Source organism: Manacus candei, unplaced genomic scaffold, assembly GCF_025592945.1.
Source record: "Manacus candei isolate 608988 ecotype Guabito, Panama unplaced genomic scaffold, ASM2559294v1 h1tg000081l, whole genome shotgun sequence".
Classification (NCBI taxonomy): domain Eukaryota; kingdom Metazoa; phylum Chordata; class Aves; order Passeriformes; family Pipridae; genus Manacus; species Manacus candei.
In genome coordinates this window covers 7440478-7465413 of record NW_026138129.1, presented here as the reverse complement: position 1 = coordinate 7465413, position 24936 = coordinate 7440478, and the positions used below count along the sequence as shown (strand labels likewise).

The 24936-nt window shown below is 37.6% G+C and overlaps 1 protein-coding gene across 4 annotated transcripts in view; it reads right to left on the bottom strand.

Moving 5' to 3' along the window:
- Positions 1 to 24936, bottom strand: part of TAB2 (TGF-beta activated kinase 1 (MAP3K7) binding protein 2) — a 63491-nt gene that overhangs the window by 6535 nt on the left and 32020 nt on the right. For 2 of the 4 annotated variants that reach the window (XM_051811217.1, XM_051811218.1), the window contains exons 2-3: positions 13725 to 13914; positions 6826 to 8338 (exon numbers count right to left, since the gene is read on the bottom strand). In XM_051811217.1, the coding sequence (XP_051667177.1) occupies positions 6826 to 8338; positions 13725 to 13826 (1615 nt within the window). In that variant the 5' untranslated portion in view covers positions 13827 to 13914. Of the gene's footprint in view, positions 1 to 6825; positions 8339 to 10196; positions 10487 to 13724; positions 13915 to 24936 lie in introns of those variants that run through there. The other 2 variants (XM_051811216.1, XM_051811219.1) reach the window with 2 other exon arrangements.

Genomic DNA, 24936 nt, shown 5'->3' with positions numbered 1-24936 from the left:
TTATTATCCTTCACATGGCAATATCAGATAAAGAAGCAAGTTAGTATTCTTTTGGGAAAATACAGACAAAACCACTGCTTTTCCGTTTTCCTCACAAGAAAAATCTCTGTCATAAGACAGAATGTGCTGTATTTTTGAAAGCAGCACAAATTAATTACAGACAAGTAAATAAAATGAGTCATACATCATAATAGATGACCACGCAAAATTTAACTGTAATCTCTAAAAACCTACAAGAATGGCTACCAGAAGCCAACAACAAATGTTTCTTTGCATTGCATTCAACCTCATCACTGTAAAACAGCATAAAGAGGATAGACAACTGCAATATGCAGCACTAGGTATGCTTATTGCTATTAAGATTGGAACATAATCCAGTGTTGATTATAACAGGGCACACCAATTGAAACTAAACCAGAAATAAGTAATATGACTAGGAAACAGTGATATTTATCACAGAGGCTGGATTGTATGTCATTTTATCCCTAAACTACGGTGCAGAACCATTAGCTCAGCTTCTAATTTCTAACACTGTTTGCTATTTGTAAAGCAAAAGGTATGAGGAGACCCAATTTAGAAACAATGAAGTTAGCATTTAAACCACAGCTTTTTAAAGGTACAAAGAACGTATGCAGCAGAAGATGCAAATTCATGCAGTTTAATGAGTTCATTTCATTGAAAGTAGATTTACTACTAAATATCACCACAAAAGCAGATAACACTGCTCAAAGCAATAATCGCCTTCTACAAAAAAAGTATTTCTTTAAATGAATCCAGAAATCATTTCAACTTCTTCATAGTCATTAATTCATCCATTCAATCAGTAATTCACACAAACTAGGACCATTCATAGACCATGGATACTTTTATAGCACCGAAGACATTATAAAAAAGTAGCAATAACAAGACGTTCCAATAGACTGAATTTGCCTCACAAAGGTCTTTAAGTCAAACTCTAGCTTTAAGTCAAACATAATATTTAGTTCATCGTGGTTTCTTCAGGTACCAAAAAATTAGAAGCACTCAAATTTGGTTGCCTAGGTTTCCTGAGTAGTAGCAAAGGAAAAAATAGCACATCAAAAAGATGCAACTTTCCACATCTCTGGCAGGCAGAACTGTCTTCTGCTGTAACTCCTGCCTGTTCATTCAGTCACACATCATATTTTGTCTTCCAGAGGTTCTTCAAAAATAGAAACCACGCCAAACTATTTTTGTACAGTGTTACAGACTGCAAAGCCTTACTGAGACCCAGTCTAGGCTTTTGAGTCATGTGTTCACAAGATACCGAAATGACAAAGCTGATGAAGCTTCTGCTAGGTTTCGATCAAATCAGAGAAGTTTACATAAAGAGGCACCTTCATTTCAGGTCAAAGTAGTCACACCATAGTTAAAGTTGCCACTGTGTTCATATGTAATATAAAATGTAATAACTGAAATCTCAAGGTAAAGATTTTTGTTGAATTATCAGGTAAGTATTCTCAAAAGATACTATCTCCTCTTGAAAAGCCTTTTAAAAATAGTGGAAGAAACTTTTCTCATTTATGAACCCCAGTAGTTACAAATGCAGCTGCAACTATAAAGAAATGAAATCAAAGGCTACTTTGCCTCTCTTCCTGCAGGGAGAATACAGGCCCTTTTTCCTTCTACACTTAATTTCCACTTTTAGACAGTCTCTTCTATTTTTATTGCTTTGGTATTACTGCTGAGGCAACATCTCAAAGCTCAGGTTATTGGTACTTGACCTGCAGCAACACAGCTGTGCTCTACTGACCAGACTCAGAACTCTTCAGACCTATGGATGCAGGCTGCTGGCATGCAGCCAGTACCACTGGATGTGGTAGGTATGGAAAAATGTTACCAGAATATCTCCAGGTGGCATGGCACGGACTCAAGACTTTGACCTGTGCATCCCCCACCTCCTTTTTTGTTTCAGCTACTCTCGTAAAGGGAAAACGCCCACAAATTCTCGTTTCAATGTTCTCCCACTTCTGTGGTTTAGAAATTTAGTTGTCATGGAACCGCACAAGGGGTAGAAGGCACTGATGGATGCCCACAGCACTATTACTTGCTCTCCATTTTCACACCAGGTCTGTAAAGTGATGCCATTTATTCTCCTACCAGCTTTGTGACTACTTTACCATTTTACAATTTCAAATCCCAACAGGTTTTGAAAAACTCATTACAAAATTACCATTATGATTAAAGAAGAATCACTTGATATTAATTCAGTCACAGAATATTCTGATTTGGAAGGGATCCAGAAGGATCATTGAGTCCAGCTCTTAAGTAAATGGTCCATATGGTGGGAATTGAACCTGTGACCTTGGCATTATCAACACCATGCTCTAAACAATTGCGTTCTGTATTGCTATGCTATACTTCTTCCACTAAAAGTAAGTTGGATAAGGAATTCGAAGACATTAGTTTAAGTGGAGACTTTCACACAGAATTTGGCAATTTTCCTTAAATACAAAACGGGCCGCTCCAGGAAAAAAAATGGGTTGGGGAAGACAAACCCCTCCTCATATCCCACTGCATTATTTATGAATGGAAACCGGCAGTTTAGGTATTCAGCTCCCTCTAGCGTTGCTCAGAGCAACTGAAAACGTTCAGAAAAACACTGCAGTTCAACTTCTTAATTACGTGCAAACGAGGTACTTCAATTTTTTCAACTTCTGCATGTTTGCATTCAACAGACTGGCAAGCACATTACACTTAATAATCTAGCAGATGCCACTGCTTCCTTTGATATTCAAAGTGCATATTTTTTACACAAAGGCTGTGTATCATTATAATTACAGAGAGTATGAAAGTCTAGAGGACAAAAGTTCACTCTTCCTCCCCTAGAGACCTACTCAATCGGGTTCTGAGTACACTTGTAAGTTTGGAAATGCGGGCATACTTGTTTTCTCAAGGCCTCTTTGAATCTGAATTTTAAATCTAGAGTGTCTTCTGTTATTGTGTTTCTAAGCTAATCTGGGAATGCAATGATTTCACCCTATTCCACAGACCTATGAATTTCTGAGATTTCTTGGTTTGCCAAATATGGAGGGGAATTCTGGCAACGCAATTACTCTGCGGCAGTAGGTTTGTGAAAGTCTCAGGACACACTTATGTTTGTGCATGTTTTCAAAATCTGTCTTTGAAGCTGCACAGAATTCAGTCATTTGATACGCAAATTCTGATTTTTTTTTTGTTCTCCCCTTTTCAACACTTTCTTCATTTAATTTTTTAAAGAGAGCATCACTGAAGAGTGGGGCCTGATATAGAGAGCCAAATATAAGGCTGCAGTTTTTTCTTAGATCACATGATGCAATGGGCTCAAAGCCTCTTGGAGCATGGGGCACAGCTGTGTCTCATTGAAGTCTTTTTTTTCCTAAGCATCTACAAGGACTGATAGGAATTTGGGAAACTTGTTTCCTGCAGCTTTTTTTATTTTCAAAAATTTTAAAAAGCTCCAAGAAGCCAAAGCAAGAACAGTGCAAAATGTTAATTTACTTATCTAGTTTATCAATTCACTTATTAAAAACACAGTGGCAAGAATTGCTAAGCAAACATGCACCCACATATATAACACCTATAGATGGTATCAACGATTCACTCTGCATACCATCCCCTTCCCAGGCTAAAAAAAATAATCAGACAGCCAAAGCCATGTAATACTTAACTAAAGGACTTAAGCTCCCAAGTAAGAAAACATCTACCTAAAGATTTTATTACACAATTATGCATTTTCTTAATGGGATGCCTTCCCATTATACAGATGGAAAGCTACACACAGAATGAGCAACTACTAAATAATTATTTAGCCTCACTATTCAACACGAGTACACGCAGAGTGAACATACACCACAGCAACATATCTGAGTACAGAATTTTCCATTTCCAACAGGATTTCACTTTTTTCATCCATAAGACACTTTAAACTAAAGTATACACTGAAATCTCATTTACCTCCTTCATATTAATAAAACTAATTATAAATTGAAATCTCTGCTAAGTAATGGGAACCAATACTCCTGTACAGGCAGAGAACTGACACTACACAGATTGGCATAAAAACGCATCCTCTTTCGGCTGTCCTTCTGGGCATGCACCTAGCATTACTCTTCTCACAGCTTTATTCTTACTGACTTCAGTAGCGGATGCGGATGCTCGACATTTCCACAAGCATGTCCACAGTATCTCAAACGGGAATCCCAGAAAACGAGAAACATCCATTAGCAACCACTTCTGGTAAGTCTGGTGAGTTTCTTAGCATCACAGAGTCAATGCCAGAGATATAACTGAGCATTCCATGGTAATGATAGCCATTTTTTTCTGAGCAGTATCCACTCCTTTTCACACTATATAACCTCCAGATTTGGCAGCAAACAAGACAGAGATCTGGGGAAGCCACCTACTACCTGCTGCGACTTACTTGGGAGGACAAAGAGAAATCTAATCGTGGAAGGAGACTGGAGTGCCTACACACATAATTAAGTAAAGCTTCTCAGATGGCAGACAGCAGCACTTGCAGATAGGTCCAACACATCTTCTTTTCTCCTGGGTTGGACCACGCATATAAATGTAAAGTAAATAAAAAAAGTACAGGAAATTTTCTTTGACACCAAAGCAACTCCACCTTCCACCCCAAGGTTCCTTCTACTCCAAGCCACTTTCAGTTCTTCCTGCCAAGATAAGGAGCATTCTGGCAGAAATGGAAAAGCTGATGAAAATACATTTTTCTCTAATCATGGCCAGAGAAACTACTCATCTGTTCTGGTTAAAATTAGAATGAGACAATCACCTCGCATGGAAGGTTTTTGGCATAGTCTGGCTAAATTATGAGCACTTTAGAACACAGCCTCACAAAAGAAAGCATCGAGCAACTCAAATCCCTTCTTGTACGTAACAGAAAAAAAACCATTGCTAAGTAAAAGAAACATGTTTAAAAGCAATAATTAGAACTTTCAAGTATCAATATTATACAAGCAAGCCTATCACAGAATTCAACTTTCCAAAGATTAAATAATAATAAAAATGTAAAAAATACTGCATTTACCGCAGCAGAAATTAAGTACACATGCCAGAAATCTTCTGGATGTAAAGAACTTCGGAAGTATGAGTATACTTTATAAGAACTAGTGAAAGACACAGAAAGGTGGTCTTTCCCTGAGGTCCCTAAAGCTGTACCAACCCACATCATGCATCTACACTTCATCTAAAAGCTGCATTTATGACTTGGCTTCAGGAAGAGTTGGGCTCCACAGCAGGTCTGAGGTCAACACTTCTGAACTCTTATGTTGTGTATCAAGCTTGCCCCATCTTGATAAACTGAATGCTGATACTTGCAGCCTACAGAGATTGTGCAGGTTACAGTGGCCATTGCTACCAAGAGTACAAGAGGTAAAGAACTAGACCTGGTAGAAGTCAGTGCCGTCAGAAAGGCAAAACAGGAGAAAGGGATACCCTACATCAAAAAGTACTCAAAATGCAGAATGCTTGGGAAGCAAGTTCATGATCTAGAAGAGTATTTAGAGACTAAGGACAAGATTTCAGCTGCTTAATTTCTAGGTATACAAAATCTTCTAGGACTAGGACTAAAACTAAAAGAGCCAGTCAAGTCTCCCTTCAAAGTAAGAAAAGGGAATATGACTTCTGGGGGGCAATTTGTTTTCCTTATCTACAGATGAGTAATTTTCTGAAGTTCTTTAACTACGCACTGAATGTAAAAGACAGTCTAGGATGATTAGCTTTTGGTTTTCCCACCTAACCTTTAGAAACTTTTGAGTTAGGATTGACTACTCCTCACCAAAGATAATTACATCCAGAAGTAGTGCACAAGCTATAATTAGTGTTCATTTACTTCATATAGTATTCCGGATGCAGACATGGCTTCTAGTCTCCTGATCACTGTACTTACATACATAAAACAAAATGGCTAAATTCATCTGAAGAATGTTTACAGTGGTCATGGAACAAGCCCATTTTTCTAATTCTGAACTGTTTGGTAGGTCCAAAGAGGACCAGTGAGGTCAAAGACAAATTATTTTGACCACTTCTCCTGAATACTGCTTAAATATCCTAAAATTCATTCAGCATCTTTATACAAAAAGTCCACAGGAGGGTTAATAAACCATCAGGTTGGTAATAAAAGCATGCAAACCCATGAAAACAGAAGAAAACAGATTAACAGGTTATATTGCCATATCACATATTTTAAGTTTTATCCTTCCATTACCACTGATCCTGTAAAACAGCTAACTTTGGTGTGGTGTTCCTTCTAACGTTTTATAACGTAACAGAAGTAAGTACCAAGACTTTAAGATTTTTATTGTCAGGCACACAGTAGGGAACACGGAGGCCAAGACTTCATCCCATTAATTGCTTTTGAAGTCTGCTTTTCTTCTTTCTTAAATAACACTCGCAAAAAGAAAAAATGGGAACATTACCCAATGGAAACAGTATCTCAACTGATTTAAAAATCTGACAGTGGACTTGTACCTTTAAGTCATTAAGACAAGTCGAATAAGAGTAGATGTTTCTTTCAGAACAACGTAAAAAATGAAGATGTTATGACTCCACTTCATTAAACAGATAACATATCTACTTAAGACAAACAGAAGAATTATCTCCAAGTATTCAGTTACATGTCTTTACCATAAAAAGAAATCTGTGATTTGCTTATGAAGCACTTTTATTTATTTAGAAATACTCACGAATGCTAAAGTTGACAATACTGTATTAACATCACAAAGGTTACTAACTGTTTTCTATTCTGTAATCTACACGCTGAATGGACAACCTGGTCAAAATCTCTATGATTTATATTAAGAATATTACCTTGTGTGTAGGCAGCATCATCAGATCCCATACTCAATTTCCGTGCATCACTGATCCTATCCACATGTGCTAAAACAGGGTCAGTAAGATGCTGGATACCCTCTGGTTCAACATAGTGATCAGGAAGGTTTAGAAGGTTTGTAGGTTCAAAAGTCGGGGACACTACCCCTGGGGAAACTGCAGGGGGCTTATTTGGAGAAACTGTAATTTTAAAAGTATATTTTGTGTTAGGCTGCGTAACCACCACTCGAGGAGAGGTTGCAGTGGTGCTGTTGCCCACTGCTCGACTCTTGGGTGGATGGTGATGAATAAATGCAGGACCCATGCTTACTTGACCAGACATATTCCTAGCAGTAGTAGATACTCCAGGATTTGTTGATATGAAAAGCGTGGGCTGGTTCCGCACAAGTTGATCATCTCCTGTTGTGGCATTTGCTGAAATGTAGACCTTGGGCTGACCACGAGTGATCACTTCATCAGTATTTGGAGGACTGGCCGATATGTAAACAGTGGGTTGACTTCTACTTAATGTCTGGCTGTTGAGGGAAGAGGGAGCAGTGGAGGTGCGAGGGCCAGTTGAACGCAACTTAGAAGTACTATTTCTCTGTGGTGGTTCAAGTTTGATTTCGATTTGGTTTTTGCGAGGTCCTGTGGATATATTCTGAATGTTGTATTGGCTGTGAGCAGAAGATTGAGAGCTACCAGATGAATGAATCATAGGTGCTTGTGGAGTAGTAGGAGAACTGATAGGCATGTAGACATGAGAAGTCTGGTGGCCTTGCTGGTTTGGCTGTGTTGAGTGTTGCGATGAGGTATGTGGCGTAGTACTGGATGTAGGAATAGTAGTCCAGGGACTTGGCTGTGAAGGCTGGTAGACTTGCTGAGGGTGCGTGGGATTAAACTGAGATGCCCAGCCTGGTTGTTGCTGTGTCTGTCTAGAGGTACCACTGGGAGCTGTGATGTAAGGCCTAATATAGATAGAATTTCCCTGTGGACTGTTAAGTACAGGAGGAGGTACACCATGTATGTGCAAAGACGTAGGGGTATTGCGACCAGGCTGAATGTTTGGGGCTAAAGTTACCATGATGGGGTTGAATCTGGGCGTTTGTTGAGACAAGTTAGATACTCCTTTGCTGCCTAGGTGAAATCCAAGATGCTGCCCTGGATTAGAAGTACTAACTGTATTAGCCATCCCAAAGACATTAAATCCTTGTGGAACCTGCGCAGGTGCTGTCTGTGGTTCCTGTTGAAACAGTTCATTGTTGGACTGACTGGTTTGAAGGTGTCCATCACTAACACTGTGAGCTAGAGTCCTACTTCCATTCATTCTACTTCCTTCTCTTCCATGGTGATAGACATTCTGTGACTGCAAATCCAAATTAAGAGATGTCATGTGATTTCGTAGTCCAGGAATCCCAGAATCATCCGAAAAACTTAGGTCTCCTTCACCGTAGAGATACTTTGTGCTCTCCTGAGAGAGAACTGCACAACAGGCATCCAAATTATTGTTATTCTATAAAAGACAGATGCAAGTTTGACATTAGTGATTAAATACTGTCATAGTTATACATGTATACACCCAATCACAACTGATAAATTAACAATGTAGCATCAGACAGAAAGCTTTAGGTGGCTGGCTAGCATAGCTGCTATGCACACACAAGGGGCTTGCATGTGAAGCTTACTATCCTGAGAACAGAGACAGCCAGAGGCACCAAGGGCAGAGGTCAGCATTGCTGCTGAAGCAATGACAGGGAGATCCTGGACCTTGACAAGCTAACACTATACAATATGATACACCTTGGATGAATACTTTTCCTATTCCTTCTCAATTTCAGAATAATCTTCAGCAGAGACCAAATCTCCAGCTTGAGGAGGAAAATGACAGCAGAAGTGGATTCACAGCATCTGCACGTTATTGGTTAACAACTTAAAAACAAAAATAAAAATATACGTTTATTTTAAATGTTTTCCCAAATACTTCAATACCAGCTATGCATTACCTGTTGCTGAAAATGGAAAGTGAATTTTATGCAGAGAAGAAACATGCTGACCCAAGGAGTTGTACATGACTTCAGAAGAAATGTAGAAATTCAGTTTATAAAAATACTGCAGGATTACTATTAATGGAAAACCCAGGGGACATTTGTATTTTCATTTTAAACCACTGCTTGCACAGCTCCTAAATATTTATATTTGTACAAAGTTACTTCATAAAACCTGTAACAGGATGACTTAGAAAAGAAACCACAACCTAGCTAATTTGCTTTTTAAGAACATTTCAGAAGCAAACTGCTAATCTCTCTTCTCTTTTTCCACATGTTTAGTAATACTGTATTCCGATCTTCCCAATTTAGTTTCCTACATAAGGATTTTTAGAAAAGAGTGAACATGTGTCAGTGGCATAATTTCTTAATATTGTGCTCTGTCTATATCACTTTTCTTACAGAACCTCCCTCCCCTCACCCCTCAAGAAATAAAGGTTAATACTTTCAGCCAGAAGAGCATCTGTTCAGGCCCAGATGTTAATAAAACTAAAGAGGTGTCAAATTCATCCAGCACACAGAAAACAGTTATTAGAAAGAATGCACGTGACCAAGGATAAAAACTGCACATGCCAAGAAGTAAGGTGATCAGTTAGTTAAAGAGTAACACAAGCAAGATAAATTGATCCATGCTACATGCTTTCTATCAAGTTACTTTTGTTAAACTAGCAGACCTATTTCTCTTCCTTCAACCAAGCTGAAGGGTGACAGTGTTGTGCAGACATAGCAAGACCATCTCTACCTTACACATTTACAAAAAAAAAAAAAAACAAAAAATGAAAACAGAAGTGGGAGAGGAATGACAAGGCTAAACTCCACCCACAAAACCAAAACTATGTGTTTATACAGACCAGATGCAGTTCTGAACTCTAAAAAAAAAAAAAAAAAAAAATCCCCCCCAAAACCCAGCCACAAAACCTCTTAAAATAACAGGATTCCCTAAAGGCTATCTAACAAGACAACTGTATATAAGGATTGTTGCAGAAAAGTCTTCATATATATGAAAATGGGTGAAATTGATGATATGTGTATTGGCTCTAGTTTGGAACAAGCACCAGAGAACAAAGTAATCAAAGGAAGTTAGTAGTGAAGAAAGGAAACACACAGACAGAACAGTGGGTAAGAAAAGATAAGAACAATAGCCTTGTATTTGTTGCAAAGGAGAAAAGGGAGCCAGAAAAGAAAAAAGATAGGATGCCACAGAAAAACAAGCTAGAAAGATCTTAAAGGCAGATTTTGCATGAACTTAAGTGAATTAAAATTATTAACAGAAAGGCCAAAAATACCAAACCAAAAAGGAACAGGCCAAGCTTGCAAGGCCCTTACATTCAGCTTGAATGCATTTCTTTGGACAATTTTTTTTTCTTTTTTAAGACTGCATCCAATCAATTCCAAAATTTCAGTGACGTCAATGAGAAAATTGGAGAACTCAAAGGGGAAACGGGGGCACATGGAACCCCTGGCATCTTCTGGCTGGCAGAGGCAGAGTTTCAACCGCTTCTAGCTCTTTATAGATCAGAGAACCGGTTGATGGCAGAACTGAGCATATTCCAGCAAAACAATACCCCTCATCTTATCTCTGCCCATGTCCCAATTGAGTTTAAAATGTTGGCACCCTGAAAGAGAAAGAAAAAAAAAGAAAGAATAAGAATGTTGGAGGGAAATAAGGAAGCAAGGAGAGGACGTAGACTTGAGGAGCAGGCATTACAGAATGCTCCAGACACAAAAAACAGAACAACAGGGAACAACGTCCACAGATCGCAGGCACTGCAGTGACTCCTTTAAATGAGGAGAATGGAAGAGCTGAATTGCAGGAGGCTTGTTGGGAAGAACAGAGGGATACAAAACTTTTTAGGAACATTCAGTGCTGTCAGCCCAAGACTTTTTACTCCCTAATTAAGAGGGTTTAAGTTTCATCCTATTGGATCTTTGGTGGTTCTCTGGTTTTAGTATGCTATATATTGCTTAGACATTTCAACAGTGACCTATTAACCTTGAGACATTTGCATATTCTCTTTATCCATAATTTTTTTTTATTATAAGCATATAATGCTACAAACCTTTGTTTAAAATTATGCTGTGTTTGGTTAAAAAGAATTCAAGGAGAAGGACTGAAGTATCTGTATAGCTTTTCATGCATAATTCACAGTGATCTGAAGAAACTTTCCTTGTTATAAAAGCCTCATCAATAATATTATAAACTGCCTAACTGCTTAAACTCTTTCAGATTCTCTCCTAGGATATCTTATAATGCCTAGCTTAAAAATCACCCTGACATATCAGGCACATTAGGTATTGTGGGGGTAAGGCAAACACACCATTTCTTATACCTGATAATGTCCTCAAGTACTTGTCTTTGACCTAAACCACTTAGTGCCTTTATTGGAATTCCTTTCACTATGCTTAACTACAAGGCAGTAGAACTCAGGATTTACACACTGTTGCAACAGTATTGCAAACACCTGCACAAGTACTCTCAAATTCTGCTTTTCAATCTTTCCTGCCAGTCCAAGTACAAAATTTGTTGGTTTAAAGAAGTCATGTTAGGTAGCTTTTATAACAACAAACCCCCTCAAACAAACCAAAACACAAGCAAGCAAGCAAAAAAACAAACCCACAAAACACAAAACCAAAAAGCCCTAGTAACTCAGAACAGAAAAGCTAGAAGCTGAGTCAGAGAAACCAGAGCTCACAATATTTCAAAGAACCACTGAGATGACAGGATTCTGTTGGTGAGTCTTAGTTCTGGGCTAACTAACAAAACCAGGTAGCTTTCTAGTGTAACAAATTATTGTAACAATACTGCACACATGGAACTCAACCCTCAAATAAAAACACGGAAGTGCTTTTTAAAGAGTCTCTTACGAAAGCTGACCTAAAACACTTCCTCAAAAGCTAAACCCTCCTTGCATAAATCTGTCAAAGTATGGGATGTACAGTATCTTTTCTTCACAATTATAAGACTCTTTTTATTAAAAAAAAATCCACTGTGTTCAATGTTATGAAGACTGCTGAGTCTCCCTAAAGACAAGCATTAGCTTTTACATTTATCAAGAATTACATTCAAAAGGTGATTACTGATACATTCACCCTGTCAAGTCCACTGACCTTGCTCAACAAGCAGTTCTCATGTTTTAAGAACAAAACTGTACTTGTAGTACTAAGTCCTACAAAGCACTAATATAAAACTTGCAGTGTACAGTCTTGAGAACAAATATAGTCTGGTTCAGTTTCCTCTTCAGCTAAATAATTAGAAAGAAGGAGTTGGGGAAAGCTTAAAACCTCACAAGCCCCAAGCAAAATTTTGTCTTCTTGTAAATCAAAAGCAATTCTCTTGAAGGACTGCACTTTTCACGGCTTCTTAGTCTAACGATTCTTCTTAGTAAGAATGGAGAGTTATGATAAAGTCTTGAAAATATGAATGTTAAACTGGCACAGCTTAACAAGTTTATTACCAAGAGTACGAACACTGTATTTGGATGTATGTGTGTGAGTACATATACATTTGTGAGTACACACATATATGTATTTCATAAATAAAAATACATATAAATAGCAAGACAAACAATTATGATATAAAGGATGTTGACTCCTAACCACAGATGTCCTAGTCATAGTCCAGAGACTACTAGCTTCTGGGAACCCATGACCCGTCATTTTTCAAATCAAGTGTTGTTTACAGATTATCTGTATGAATATTAAGATAATTCTCTCATTAACTTGAGTACTCAAAGGTTGAGTATCTTAGATAATGAAAAAAATTCAATCAGTATGGATGCTTTGAATCGCTGGAAAATGCAAAGCAAACATGTTTAAGGAACATAGTTAAGTAAGTCTATCAGCATTTGTTAACTCTAGGCATTTAGGTGTCCCTGCTGGGCTTTGGATGGGCATACTGATTTATCTGCTGAAGTGGCTAACGTCATATTATAGAGTAGAAGTTGCTACAAAACATGGGCACGTATCCTGATAGTGGCAGCATTAAAAACAGCACACAGACGTTGAGAACATCAGTCCACGGTCTTAGCACTAACTGCAGCACCTGTGAAAAATGCTTTGTTACCTTCAAGCCCAATAGAAATCCATTGGACATGGACTCCAGAGCTACAGCAAAACAAATTAATCCCATCTGGCAGCCAAAGCCCTAGGAAGCTCTGGGCAGAAGCACACCAGTGCATCACACCCACTCAGGTCTAACATGGTGGATGTTAAGCTACAACCATCTAGTCCTGCCTGATTGAGCCTGAGTCAGACAGAGAATTTGAGTGTGCCCACATCACACTTGCCAGTGCAGAAGTTACCTAAGGCCACCAGTGCTGGCTCTGCAGGCCAAGGGAACTGGGAGTGGAAAGCACTGGGGCCAACCTGTATGCAGGCAAGGGCCCACTAATTACCTCAAAGTCTGATGGAGACTAGATAGCAAAGTTGCTTCTGGACCTGCCCTAAACCTCAAATAAAAACCAAAATAAAATTTAAAAAATAATGCATTTTGTAGCACTGCCTTAAATTGTCCCTGTTGGACTCAAGTTGGCTTTGCATCCCTCCTTTTGCCACAGTTAGTTTTGACTCTTGAGATAGCCAAAAGGCATGAGCATACTGATTGGTGAGACCATAGTCTCCATGCACACACTGATTACTGATTTATAGGCTGGTTTACCTTGGGCCACCCCTCATTAGACACCGAAAAAGAGAGGCCAATTTAACACTTTGCTTGCTGTGCAAAACAAAGGAATTGGCTGTATTTGTCTCATTTAAAAAGAAAAATAGTAAGAAAAACATCTGTTTTCAAAGGAGGCACCCAGGCTTAAAATGAGCACTGCTGCTTACTCTTACAGTCATTAACAGAACACTGACCTGTAACATGCATCTGGACACAACACCTTCAGGTACCTCAGGAAACTTCTGTCGCAGGTCATGTAAAACCTGAATATCAATTTGCTGGCTTCCTTGGGCCATTCGTATATTGCCTGGTCAGGATTGTTTTTCAACAGGCAGTTTTAGGCCTTAGTAAAGGGAGTACTCATCTCTTCTGTCCCAGCATTTTCTGGAAGAGAAAAGGAAAGCCTTGAGACATGGAAAGCAGGCATTTTTGATCTAACAAAAAAACACTCCACAAAAAAAATGAAACACAAGTTTATCAATAACTGTACTGCAATACTTTCCTAATTAAAATTTGTATCTGACAAGATCACAGCAAATCCACAAAAACAGAGGATTCCATTAAAAGAAGAAAATTGGTTTACCATAATTCAGTAGCAAATGCCATTTTTCCACTCCTTGTCTACTGAACAGTCCTTAAGACTTCCTGCTAAATAGTTAGTCCCTTCTCAATCCTCCTAAGACCTCTTATTTTTCTTTCCAATTTCTCTAACCTACATTAAAGCAATCCATATCACAATACACTCTATCTGAACAGTAAATTCTATAATCTCCATCTCAAGTTCCCTGTACAGTACTAAGAAGTTTGTACTTACTCCTTATGTAAATTTTATCAGATGGGCAAAAAAAGCACCTTCACAGCTGTTACAGCAAAAACTCCATGGAAAGAGATTAATGCATGTAGAGTTTTCACAAAAACCACACAGAACAAATTGAAAAACAGTATTTAAACCCCATCATCACCCTAGTGCTTCATTTCAATAACATATTTTGTATTCTAGCTCATTTTTCAGTGTCTGGAGTCTCAATAAAACACAATTTCCAGTTATTACTCCAAAACTGCCAATTATTATAACAATTACCTTAAAATTCAAAGAAGTGCTACAGAGAAAGTTTTCTGCATCTTCATGAGACATAAAATTACTTATGGGGCATCATCCAACGCTTCTGAAGTCCAACTATGTGTTGGTAGCATGTAAAACTTGAGAGCCTGCTTATTTTTATTTTACTACTGTACTTATAAGTTTCAGCGGCTTAGAACCAAGATGGATGCAGGTAGTTAGTGCAGAGAGAACTAGAATTAACATCCACTCTATAATTTTACTCAAGTTACTAAATTTTTGTACATGTGCATCAAATGTGGCAACATGGGGGAATATGATTACATTTACTGTATTATGGATAAAAATAAACCCAGTAGGCTCTGATTCCACTACCTTCATTCACAGAGAAATATACTCCAACATATTCACAAAAACAAAAAAGGGTTTTTTCTCCATTTCAATTACAATGGGCAACTAATATGGCTGCACTGACTACATAACATGAAAAATGCATTTGTATCATATGAATATGAAGGTCTCTCTCCAATCATCACTTAAAAAAACCCTAACCTACTGCAGAGCATCAAAAGATTATTAACCTTACAGAAGTCTGAAGTAGAAGGTAACGAGGCCTCATGAGGCCTTTCTTCTATAGTAAAAACAGATTAAAAGGTTTTTTACCCCAAATATTGATGTTGCAAAGAAACTACAAAATGGACTCAGTCTCCATCTCTAGAAGAAAGCTTAAAGGAACTGAAAGTTACTTTGACAGATGCATGCCAAAGGAACAAACATGTAGTGCTGTCGTCAGCCACAGAACTCAGGATTCAGCAGCAGGACATGCAGAATGTTGTTAGAAAGTTATATATACCAGTGGCAAATAAAAGGCACAGATGCAAGAGTGAACAGCCAAGACTGCCAGTAAATAGACTGGCAAGAAAAAGGTACCAACAGGAGGTAAGGGAAACTGCTGGCAGCAACATTCTGGCTTCATTCAGAGACTTGGGCATAAAAATAAAGGCAATACAGCATCATAGAAGTAAAGAGAAAAATCTATTCAAGAAATTAATTACCAGAAGGAAAATCCAGCAATGGTGACTCAGAGAAAGTATTCTTCCTAAAACCATTAATATCAGAGTTTAATTACAAAGCAAAACTTTTAAATAATGAAGTGCAGTACAATATAAAGTTATGCTTGTAGTAATGACCATTTACTGATCCTTTTACATCCTGCTTCTAGCTATTTCAAAAAAACCCCTTCAGTGTGACTTTATAATGTTGAAAAGAGACACACAGAGAGATCCTAGTGCTCATTTATGCCAGAAATACTAACTAACCGGAAGAATTAATTAGCTGTGTTCTTTTAAAGACTACTGGCATGATCCCCAGACAACTTAAAAGGCCTGGAAATCGTAACATGATGGAGCTACTGTTGAAGCTTTATTCTGTGAAAACTATTGAAACCAAAGTAAACAATGTGTCATCTCCCAAAGGCTACTCAGATCCATGAGTATGAGTCACAAAATAAACTGCCTCTCTTGTTTATTAAAAAATTCAAAGATGACAATGTGAAATATGATTCAGATGGCAAATACTAGGCCATTATAATGCTGGACGAATAGTTAGCTAATAAATAAATAATTTTTAAAGTCTCCTTTCTTCTGACAGAGCACATGTTCAACACAGAGAAAATTCCTCAATACAAACCTTAATATCACACTGACTTTTCACAAAACCCTTATAAAGCAAGTGTTTTTCAGAGTAAATGCTGCCAAACCAGACCTTACAAAATAATTATACCCGACAAAGTCTTCATAAAGAAGCTGACAGACTAGAATGTTATCTGCACTTCTTGTTCATTACTAATCTTCTCTTACTGCAACTGCACATCCAGTCCATGCTGTAAGAAATATCACAGGCAATTGTGCCGGTAGTAACATAACTGCTGTACAGAATAATTCCAGTTGAAGTTATGATACGCTCATAATGACTGAAGTCCCATTTATGGTCAGCTACCATTCTGGAAACAGCCTTTGTGAGTTCAGGAGAACAGCTTTTGGAAATACGCAGAACTGCCTCAGTAACCAGCACACCTTCACCTTCCCCAAACTCAAATCAATGCAACCTTTATAAGTCCCTTTTTACTTCAGCTACATCTAGTAAATAGCTTGTGCTTTTCTGTGGTTTTAATCTCATCTGTGTTTTACTCACATGGCTAAAATGCCATAAAAGTAATCTATCTAAAAGCTTATTTTAGAAACCTGGTTTTAAGTATTTCTTAAGAGAGTGAATGCAGAGAGAAGAGGGCATTTCCTTGTAGCATTAACGGTGCAGATTATAGACACTGTGCATAAAAAGACTGCTGTAATGACAGCAAATCAGATGCAACAAGTTGTGATAAAAGCCCAGTAGAGGCTGCTAAACTGCCTGTTGAGATTAACAGCCAAGGGATTTCTTGTGTCTCTTTTGATGAATCCAAGAGGTGCAGAAAGCAGAAACAGACAAGCAATTATAAAGATGACTGAAAAAAACCCCCAAATCCTAACAAAAAACCCCAAACCACCCAACCCCTCTACACTTATCTCAGGTTCCTTCAGCAGGACTAAGTAGTTCCCTCACCAATTCTCCCCAAACTATGCATCTATCCATTGAATAACTCAAAGAAGGAAACTTATCTTCTCCCTTCCTTGCTCCATGCTTTCTTGAGCAGTACTTTCCCCTATATATTTAGCAACTTTTCTCCTGTTATCTTATCCAAGCGCCTATACAAACACTAAGCCAACAAAACTCAAAAAGCTTCTATGGTCTGTTTTTTCAGCCAGACCTCAATTCTGACGTTTCACTCCAATAATTCAATGGAAGGCCAACCTCAGTTTACTTTCCATTGAGGAGTTTACACCAAGTGGCTTGAACAATAAAGTATGACTGATATTAATATGGAATATTAATTAAGAGTGTATTTTTGTATCCCTGCTACTTGGAAAAAGCAAAGAAAAATCAGACCATAAATGCCATATTCTTCTCTTGCAACCCACCTCTCCAACCTCTTGCTTACCAATTTCCATACCTACTAGTCCTACCTTTCCTTCCTCACTTATAACTGCATATTCTTGTTACTCATGAGACTAAAAACTCTCACTATATGTGCCTAGTAAATGGAGTGGAGAAAAATAAAAATCAAGAGATACCACTGCATGTAAGGCCAACTTTCCTTAAAGAAATGGGTTCCTAGCTCCATGGAGGACTGTACAGTTTTAACTGTGTCACTGACAACTTGCAAGCAGGAAAGAAGAAAAACCCAAGAATAACAAAACCAAAATTGTATGACTCTCTGAGAAGCTACACTACAAAAAGCCATTTAGAAATTAAACAGCAAGAAACAATGAAATTATCTTCTCCCCTAACAGACTTTTTCTGAAAGTTTACATGGAGTCAAATATCAGATAGCCTGAATACGCACTTGTTTTCTTAAAATTTAGAATAATTTTGTAAGGGAAAAATATAGAAACAAGAACATTCTCCCACAGAGTCCCATATTCTTTCTGCAAAAGAGATTAAGAAGTAAAATGACAGAATATAAAAGCCTACACTAACATCACTAATGCTTTAAATGCATATTTTAAAAGAAAGTGTGAGAACTGGATGATGGAAACTGCTTTATTAAATATTTCTAGCAGAATTTAATTGTTCTAATACATTGCTCAGCTTTTCCATGGCTAATTTGAACCATTTCAACAGTTCTTCACCAGTTTCTCTGCTTAAAGAAGAATATTATAAAACCCACAAGTTATACTTCACTCACTACCATCCATTTCCTAAATAAATAAAAAATTAATAAAATTAGCCCATCACAGATAGTTACTGATCTCATCTTCAACCTAATAAACAGTGACACTCCCATTTACCTATTTGCCAGATCTCTACTCTGCACTGTTCTGAATCCAAACAAGATCACAGAGGAACAAGGAGGATATAAACCTGATTTCATTGTGTGACCCTAAAACTGAAAAAATCAGAACTGCAAATAAACCAAAACACTACTATAATATAATTAATGATGAGCAAGGTCAGAGGAAAAACTCTGCAACAGTTCAAAGAAATAATCTGTTCCTATGGAAAATTTATTTTAAGGGACCATACCTGGAAGCAATTCCTACCTTTAAGCACGACTTGCTATTTTTTCTTCCTCCAAATTCATTATAAAGAGTAATGTCCAGAAATAAACTTTGATTTAACACATTTCATAATGTCTTTTAAACTCCTGGCCTGAATAACAATGTACTATAATGGGTCCCATAGCAAAAGTGTGCACATATAAAACATTTAAAGAGATTTAATCTGTCAGGTATTTCCTTGGAAACTATGAGCAGTTATACAATTTCTTTTTCAAGGAAAATTAGTTAGTTGAGGTTGTACTTTTTTTCACATTGAGCAAATAAAAAAAACAGGGCTTTGTTTTGTTTGACCAGGAATTATTTTAATTCTTGCTAGGTCAGTCATGCTAATGTACACATTAAGGGATCCTATTAATGGTTTTTACATAAATTTGTGTTGGATTTTTTTTCTTCCCTTACAGTATCTATTAAAAACAAGGCCACTTTCTTTTACTGCATGTCATTCTGTGGATTCTACCAGAGCATAACTGACCTTTCCATAGCTCAGCAATATGTTGGCAAACCTCCTACATGAGCACCTTAAAAATGAGGTTTCTAAGATCACTACAGAGAACTCCTCAGGAATATGGTTTCTTAGAGAAAAACCTATCAGAAGAGTTATTGAGCTCGTCTCAAACTATTGCTAGAGCTGACAGTTTGAAATTTGACCTGTATTCCTCCCACAGTATGTTAACAACAGAAATCTGGATCTGAAAGATTTCAGATTTGTAAAAAGGGTTTTAATTCATTTTTACTGGAGATGAAGTAGAGGCGAGAAAAGAAAAACACCTCTAAGACAGTAGAGAAGGTGTTTTCAATTCTTTCTACTCTTCTCCAGGGCCCATCCAACTGTTTAATAGCAATACTGCTCACGTGTTTTCCTGTGCACACAGTTCCCACAAAACTGCTAAGAGCTCTACATCACAAGACAGCCTTCTGGTGGAGAACATACTAGTCCTCCTGTCCATCTCCACCAAACCAAATCAATCTAATCAGGTTGAAATTAAAAGGTCACAAGCAGAAAGTCCTAGGCATGCTATTTTTCTTCAGTTTTATTCCCTGATAAATACAGTAAAAGTGCAATTGATTGCTATCAAATAACCACATGAATCTGAAAATTGGGGCTCTACCTATTAAATTGCACTGGAAATAAATGTGAAGATAAAAATCAAGACTACTGAATGCCATGTGTATTTTAAATACAATACTTGATGAAACTCAGAAATGTGAAGTCTCAGAATGTTAAAAATCTATCTAGATGAAACATTTCCTTCACTTCAGAAGCAACCATACACTTCTTATGTGCCTTGCAGCACCTGTTTCATGGCAACTCTAAGATGTCACATGGAAATGAAAAATTGCATTACATAACCCAGTCAGGGTATTTTTACAGATTATATTAATGAACTCCACAGTAACTCTAAATTCCCCCTGTGTTAAGATTCCAGTCTTAATATTCTTCATGTTAATTTTACCCGGATAATCAAATCTCTCTACCTTTAAGTAGTTTTACTCCCTTCTTTTCTATGCATCTGCACTTTTGCTTCCATTTGTCAGCTTCCCAATGAATGAAAATTCCATTATTAATTCATGGGAAGGTCAAGTAGCAAGTATTAACCTTCACATCCCCAACTGTCATGGTATTAGGTTTCTTACACAGATTAACAATGAGAAAGTTGTGAAGTATATTCCACTTTTTTTTTTCCCTTCTGCACCCTCAAACTTCTACTTTGGCTGCAGCATAAAGCTTCCATAAAGATAATCTTCTATGAACTCCCTGGAATCTACTGTCAAATGCAGGTTTTTTGAAGAAGTTTTGTTTTTAAAAAGTGTGCATTATTTCCAGCACAACTGTTTTGAGAGCTGGAGGAAGAGGAAAAAAAAGAAAAAAAATTCCAGTCAGAGAAAGAGGCAAGAAAACCTATGACCAGTCTTTATTAAAAAAACTTGGAAAAAAAAATTTAAACAATGACAATGACATAGTCTACACAGAAGCATGATTAAACTTTTTTCTTCAACTCGCTTATCTCCTTTAAAGTCTGTTTTTGATTGATGACTGAAAAAGATACAAAGCCTTCCTAAAATGAAGCAGTGATTTTAAAACAAACAGTTTAAATCTAACTATATGTGATAATCTCTCACAGATTCTCTGATCACAATGTGCACTAATGCAAGAACATAAATATCCTACTTAGCCAGAAAAAGGGTCGTTTTAGCTCAGTGTTGTTTGCAACAGAGGCAACAAAAAGCAATACTCAGGAAGAACACCTAAGCCCGAATCTCTTTGTAGCACATCCCTCTCATTCTCTCTGCATGTACAACCTTGTGATTGAGGAAACCAGAGAACAGTCGCCTGTCTATTCTCTTTACAGAACTGTTGACGACATATTCATCAAATTCCTTTTCTTAACCTGCTGAAATTATCTGCTCCTCCAATATCCTGCAGCAAAGAATTCCAGAATTTTATTACTGTGTGCAAATAATAATAATCATCATCCCAAAATCTTCCTCAGACTTTTCTGAACTTCTTGTCCTCTAAGTGCTGAGTACTACGCAGTTCTAAGGTTGCAGGATTTGGTAACAGTTCTGCACTCACTACGTGCATGAATTTGCAAGCTTCACTCATAAATCCTCCTACAACCTTCACCTCTCCAAATTGATAAGTCTGTCTTCTAAATGCCTCATTGAAAAGCTGCTGTCTTGATTAAAAAAAATTAAAATAAAATCTCCACACTACCTTCTGTAACACCAATATATGCTCCCTGAAATATGGGGACTGTAGTCCTCAGTGCTCAAGAGAAGGGCTCAACAGGGCTTTATGTAGGAATAAGACAACACTATTGATACCCAATACCTCTGCTGGCTTTTCCATCTGCTGCTGAACATTGCACCAAGAGTTTTATGTAACATTCACAAATCCAGGATCTCTCTTCTGCATTGTAATCCCTTATCAACAGAGTACCTGTAAGCATGACCATGCCTATTACACAAGACTGCGCACTGGAACTTTAATAAGTTATTCCTATCCCTCTCTCCCACCTATGCTTTTCCTTCTCCATACCTAGTTCCCTAAACATCATTAGTTGTGAAAGTTTCAAACACTTTCCAGTGTTCTACTACTTCATAGTTCGACAAGTAGCAGATAGTTTGGTAAAAGCTGCAACAGAAAGAAGAGTCAGAGTCACAGGCAACAAAGAACATCATAGTTTGGAGTCAAAAAAGTGTTAAGATTGTGATACAAAGCCTGTTGTACATTCTGGTTGTGACCACAGTAACAAGTACAGTAACAAGCACCTGAAAGTGTTACTTTGTTTGTCGCTATCCCCTTGCTTTCATGACTTTTAATCACTACACACAAATCAATTCTAAAAGTTGGCTCTGAGCTGGCTCCAGAGCAGTTCGTAAAGTTTCAGTTTTTATATCTGACCAGTCCAAATCAGATGAAAGTCTTCCTTGAACAAGTTACTCCCAAAAAGCTGTAGATGTTCAGGCAATGTGCCAGTAACCTAAACTGCTGTCTAACAGCAGCAATAAAATGGATGTGAATGACAAGTTCATTCAATAGCTTCAGGAACCTCTACAATAGCTGATTCTGGGCCAAAGGGGACTACCCTGTAGCCTAAGTACACAGAAGCCTATCTCAAAACCTCTTGGCTCCAAATGCCCTTTTCAACAGTATGAAATCACATTCCAATTAGACCTGGATCTGCAGAGCTTGCAGACTTCTGGCTCCACCACCGAAAACCACAGTCCAGCATGACTGGCTGCTTCAGAGCTGTCAATCTGAACCCTAGAGTCACTAGTCCCATGGTAGTTTCAAAGAAACCAGGTAAGATTCAGCTTATGCTGCTTGCTAGGCTCATGTTTCATTTAAAAATCTTCAGCTAAATGCAACAGACATAGGATGAAATAAGAATCATGACTTCTAGCAAGCTAGATATTTAGCAGTAGTTTTTAATAGCAATTTCCCAGTTTAAAACCAAAACAAGACAGCACACACGCTAGATATCTCTTTCCGTAAGAGACTCATGCACGTGATTAGTATCTGAAGGGCCACCGTGGAGGCAGCACATAGGAAGGGCATGATGCTGCTCTTTGTTCTTAGAAGACCACATGACTAGGAATACCTCAGGATTTCTCAGTGTAAAGCTCTATTCAAAACTATGCATAAACAATTTCTTTTCATAAGACAAGAAGAATATGACTTAGAGAAATAAACTTAGATGGAAACAGTTTGAAACTGGATTTGGATTTAACCAAGCACGAAGAGAATCAAATCCACATTGAAATACTGCAGTAAAGAACAACTGCTGCATTTCGTACTGAGGAGCCAACAGATTCTGTGAAACAAGCTGTTCATGCTTTACCATGCAACCACTGTAGAGTTCACCCTCCATTACAGCATAGCTACAAAGTATCTCACAAATTAAAGTTACCCACAGCCTGCTGTTAACTTTGCACACCTTAGCTTTCATTCTAAAGAGAACAGCAAGAAGCGTCATCAATTCAGAACTAAGAGTACTGTTAACACTAAACCCTTCTCAGTGACTTGGAAGACTGTGTCGGAGAGACACTTCAAACCCACACGGTCTGAAACTGAAATAACTCTCAGATTTATCCATGAAAAAAAATTTCAATTTCATTACTGTATTAATTCTAAGATGAGAGAATTCTAAAGGTTGAAGACAAGTTAATTTACCTGCATGATATATAACAATTTTGCTTTCACTTATAGTGACCTACAATTGCTGAATGTAAAATTATCCTGCTGTCAAACTTTCACAGCGGTGGAAAGTCTGAGAGTGAACTTTGTGCAACTTTTAATATGTTCCCACTGACAGTATTACCATATTTTTTTAAGATTCATATGAGAACAAACAAGACAAGCCCTGTTCCTGCTGTACCATGTTTTAGAGCTTGCCAGGTAGTTCAATTTCTGATATGTATTTTGGGTTATTCAGTTCACAGAGTTCTGGAAAGCCTCTGTATCCAGGCAAATAGCTGAACTTCAGCAGTTCCATACAGAAGCCAACAACAGCATTACAAATCTCAGAGCTTCCATTATGTAACCCAATCTTACAGTGGTTTTGCTTGTGACTAGACTGGTATTTGAAAGACTAATTTCTGTGTTTCATACTGATACTAAAGCAAGTACCCCTAAGAAATGCAAAAAAGCTCCATTATCCTAAAACTGTAAGTCAGAAATGAAGTTAATGAGAGATCAAGGGACATGACAGCATTTTAGGGAGAACATTCCAGAATCAAAGTATCTCAATAATTGCCCATAGCTACAGACATAGGGTAATCATTTTAAACTAGAAGAACATATATCTAGATTGGACATAAGGAAGAAACTACTTGTGATGAGGGTGGTGAGACACTGGAACAGATTGCTCAGAGTTGTCGGTGCCCCTCACTGGCAGTAATCAGGTTAGATGGAGCTTTGAGCAACCTGACCCTCTGAAAGATGTTCCTGATCTTTACAGGCCCCTTCAGATCTAAAGCATTTGGTATCAGTGGTGTCCAAGCTGAAGATAACTAACTCTTTTAATGCACTGGATTTTGGTGCAGCTAAGTAATGCTTTTAGAATTTTTTCATGCAGTTACATGATGTTGCTGAAGTCAGGTTGTATAGCAAGTTGTATGCATACAATTACATTAAGAAAAACATATTCATAAAAATCCCAGTAGTAACAAGCGATGCCGACTGTTTTCTTATTCACATTATATGCTGCGTCCTTTTTTCTAGTATTTGAATTACATTTTTCCTTAGAGGAAAGAAATGGCTTGCTTGTAATATTGGTCTAAAATGTTGTTATAGCACACTTAGTATATAAAAAATGAGATTTTTCTAAAAACCAACCAACCAACCAACCAAACCCCTCATCACAAATAATTTAAAGGTTATGGTGAATCTTTCTTGTTGCTTTGACTGAAAACATTAATTTATGGGAAAAAAAAAATCACAAGTCATTTGCATCAGTCTCTCTTTCTTAGGCCCACATAACACACAGGCTATTTCCTGGTTTTGGGAGGAAGTTTTTCTAATTATTTCCCTGATTTCATTGGACCAATCTCCACTCTTTACTTTTTAATTTAAATTTCTATATTCTTAGATGTGCAAGCCCAGTGTAGACAGCCACTCACTTTGGCACAACTTGGGCACTGCAAGATGGCCCAGCAAGACAGGGGTGTCCACTGTCAGAAAAC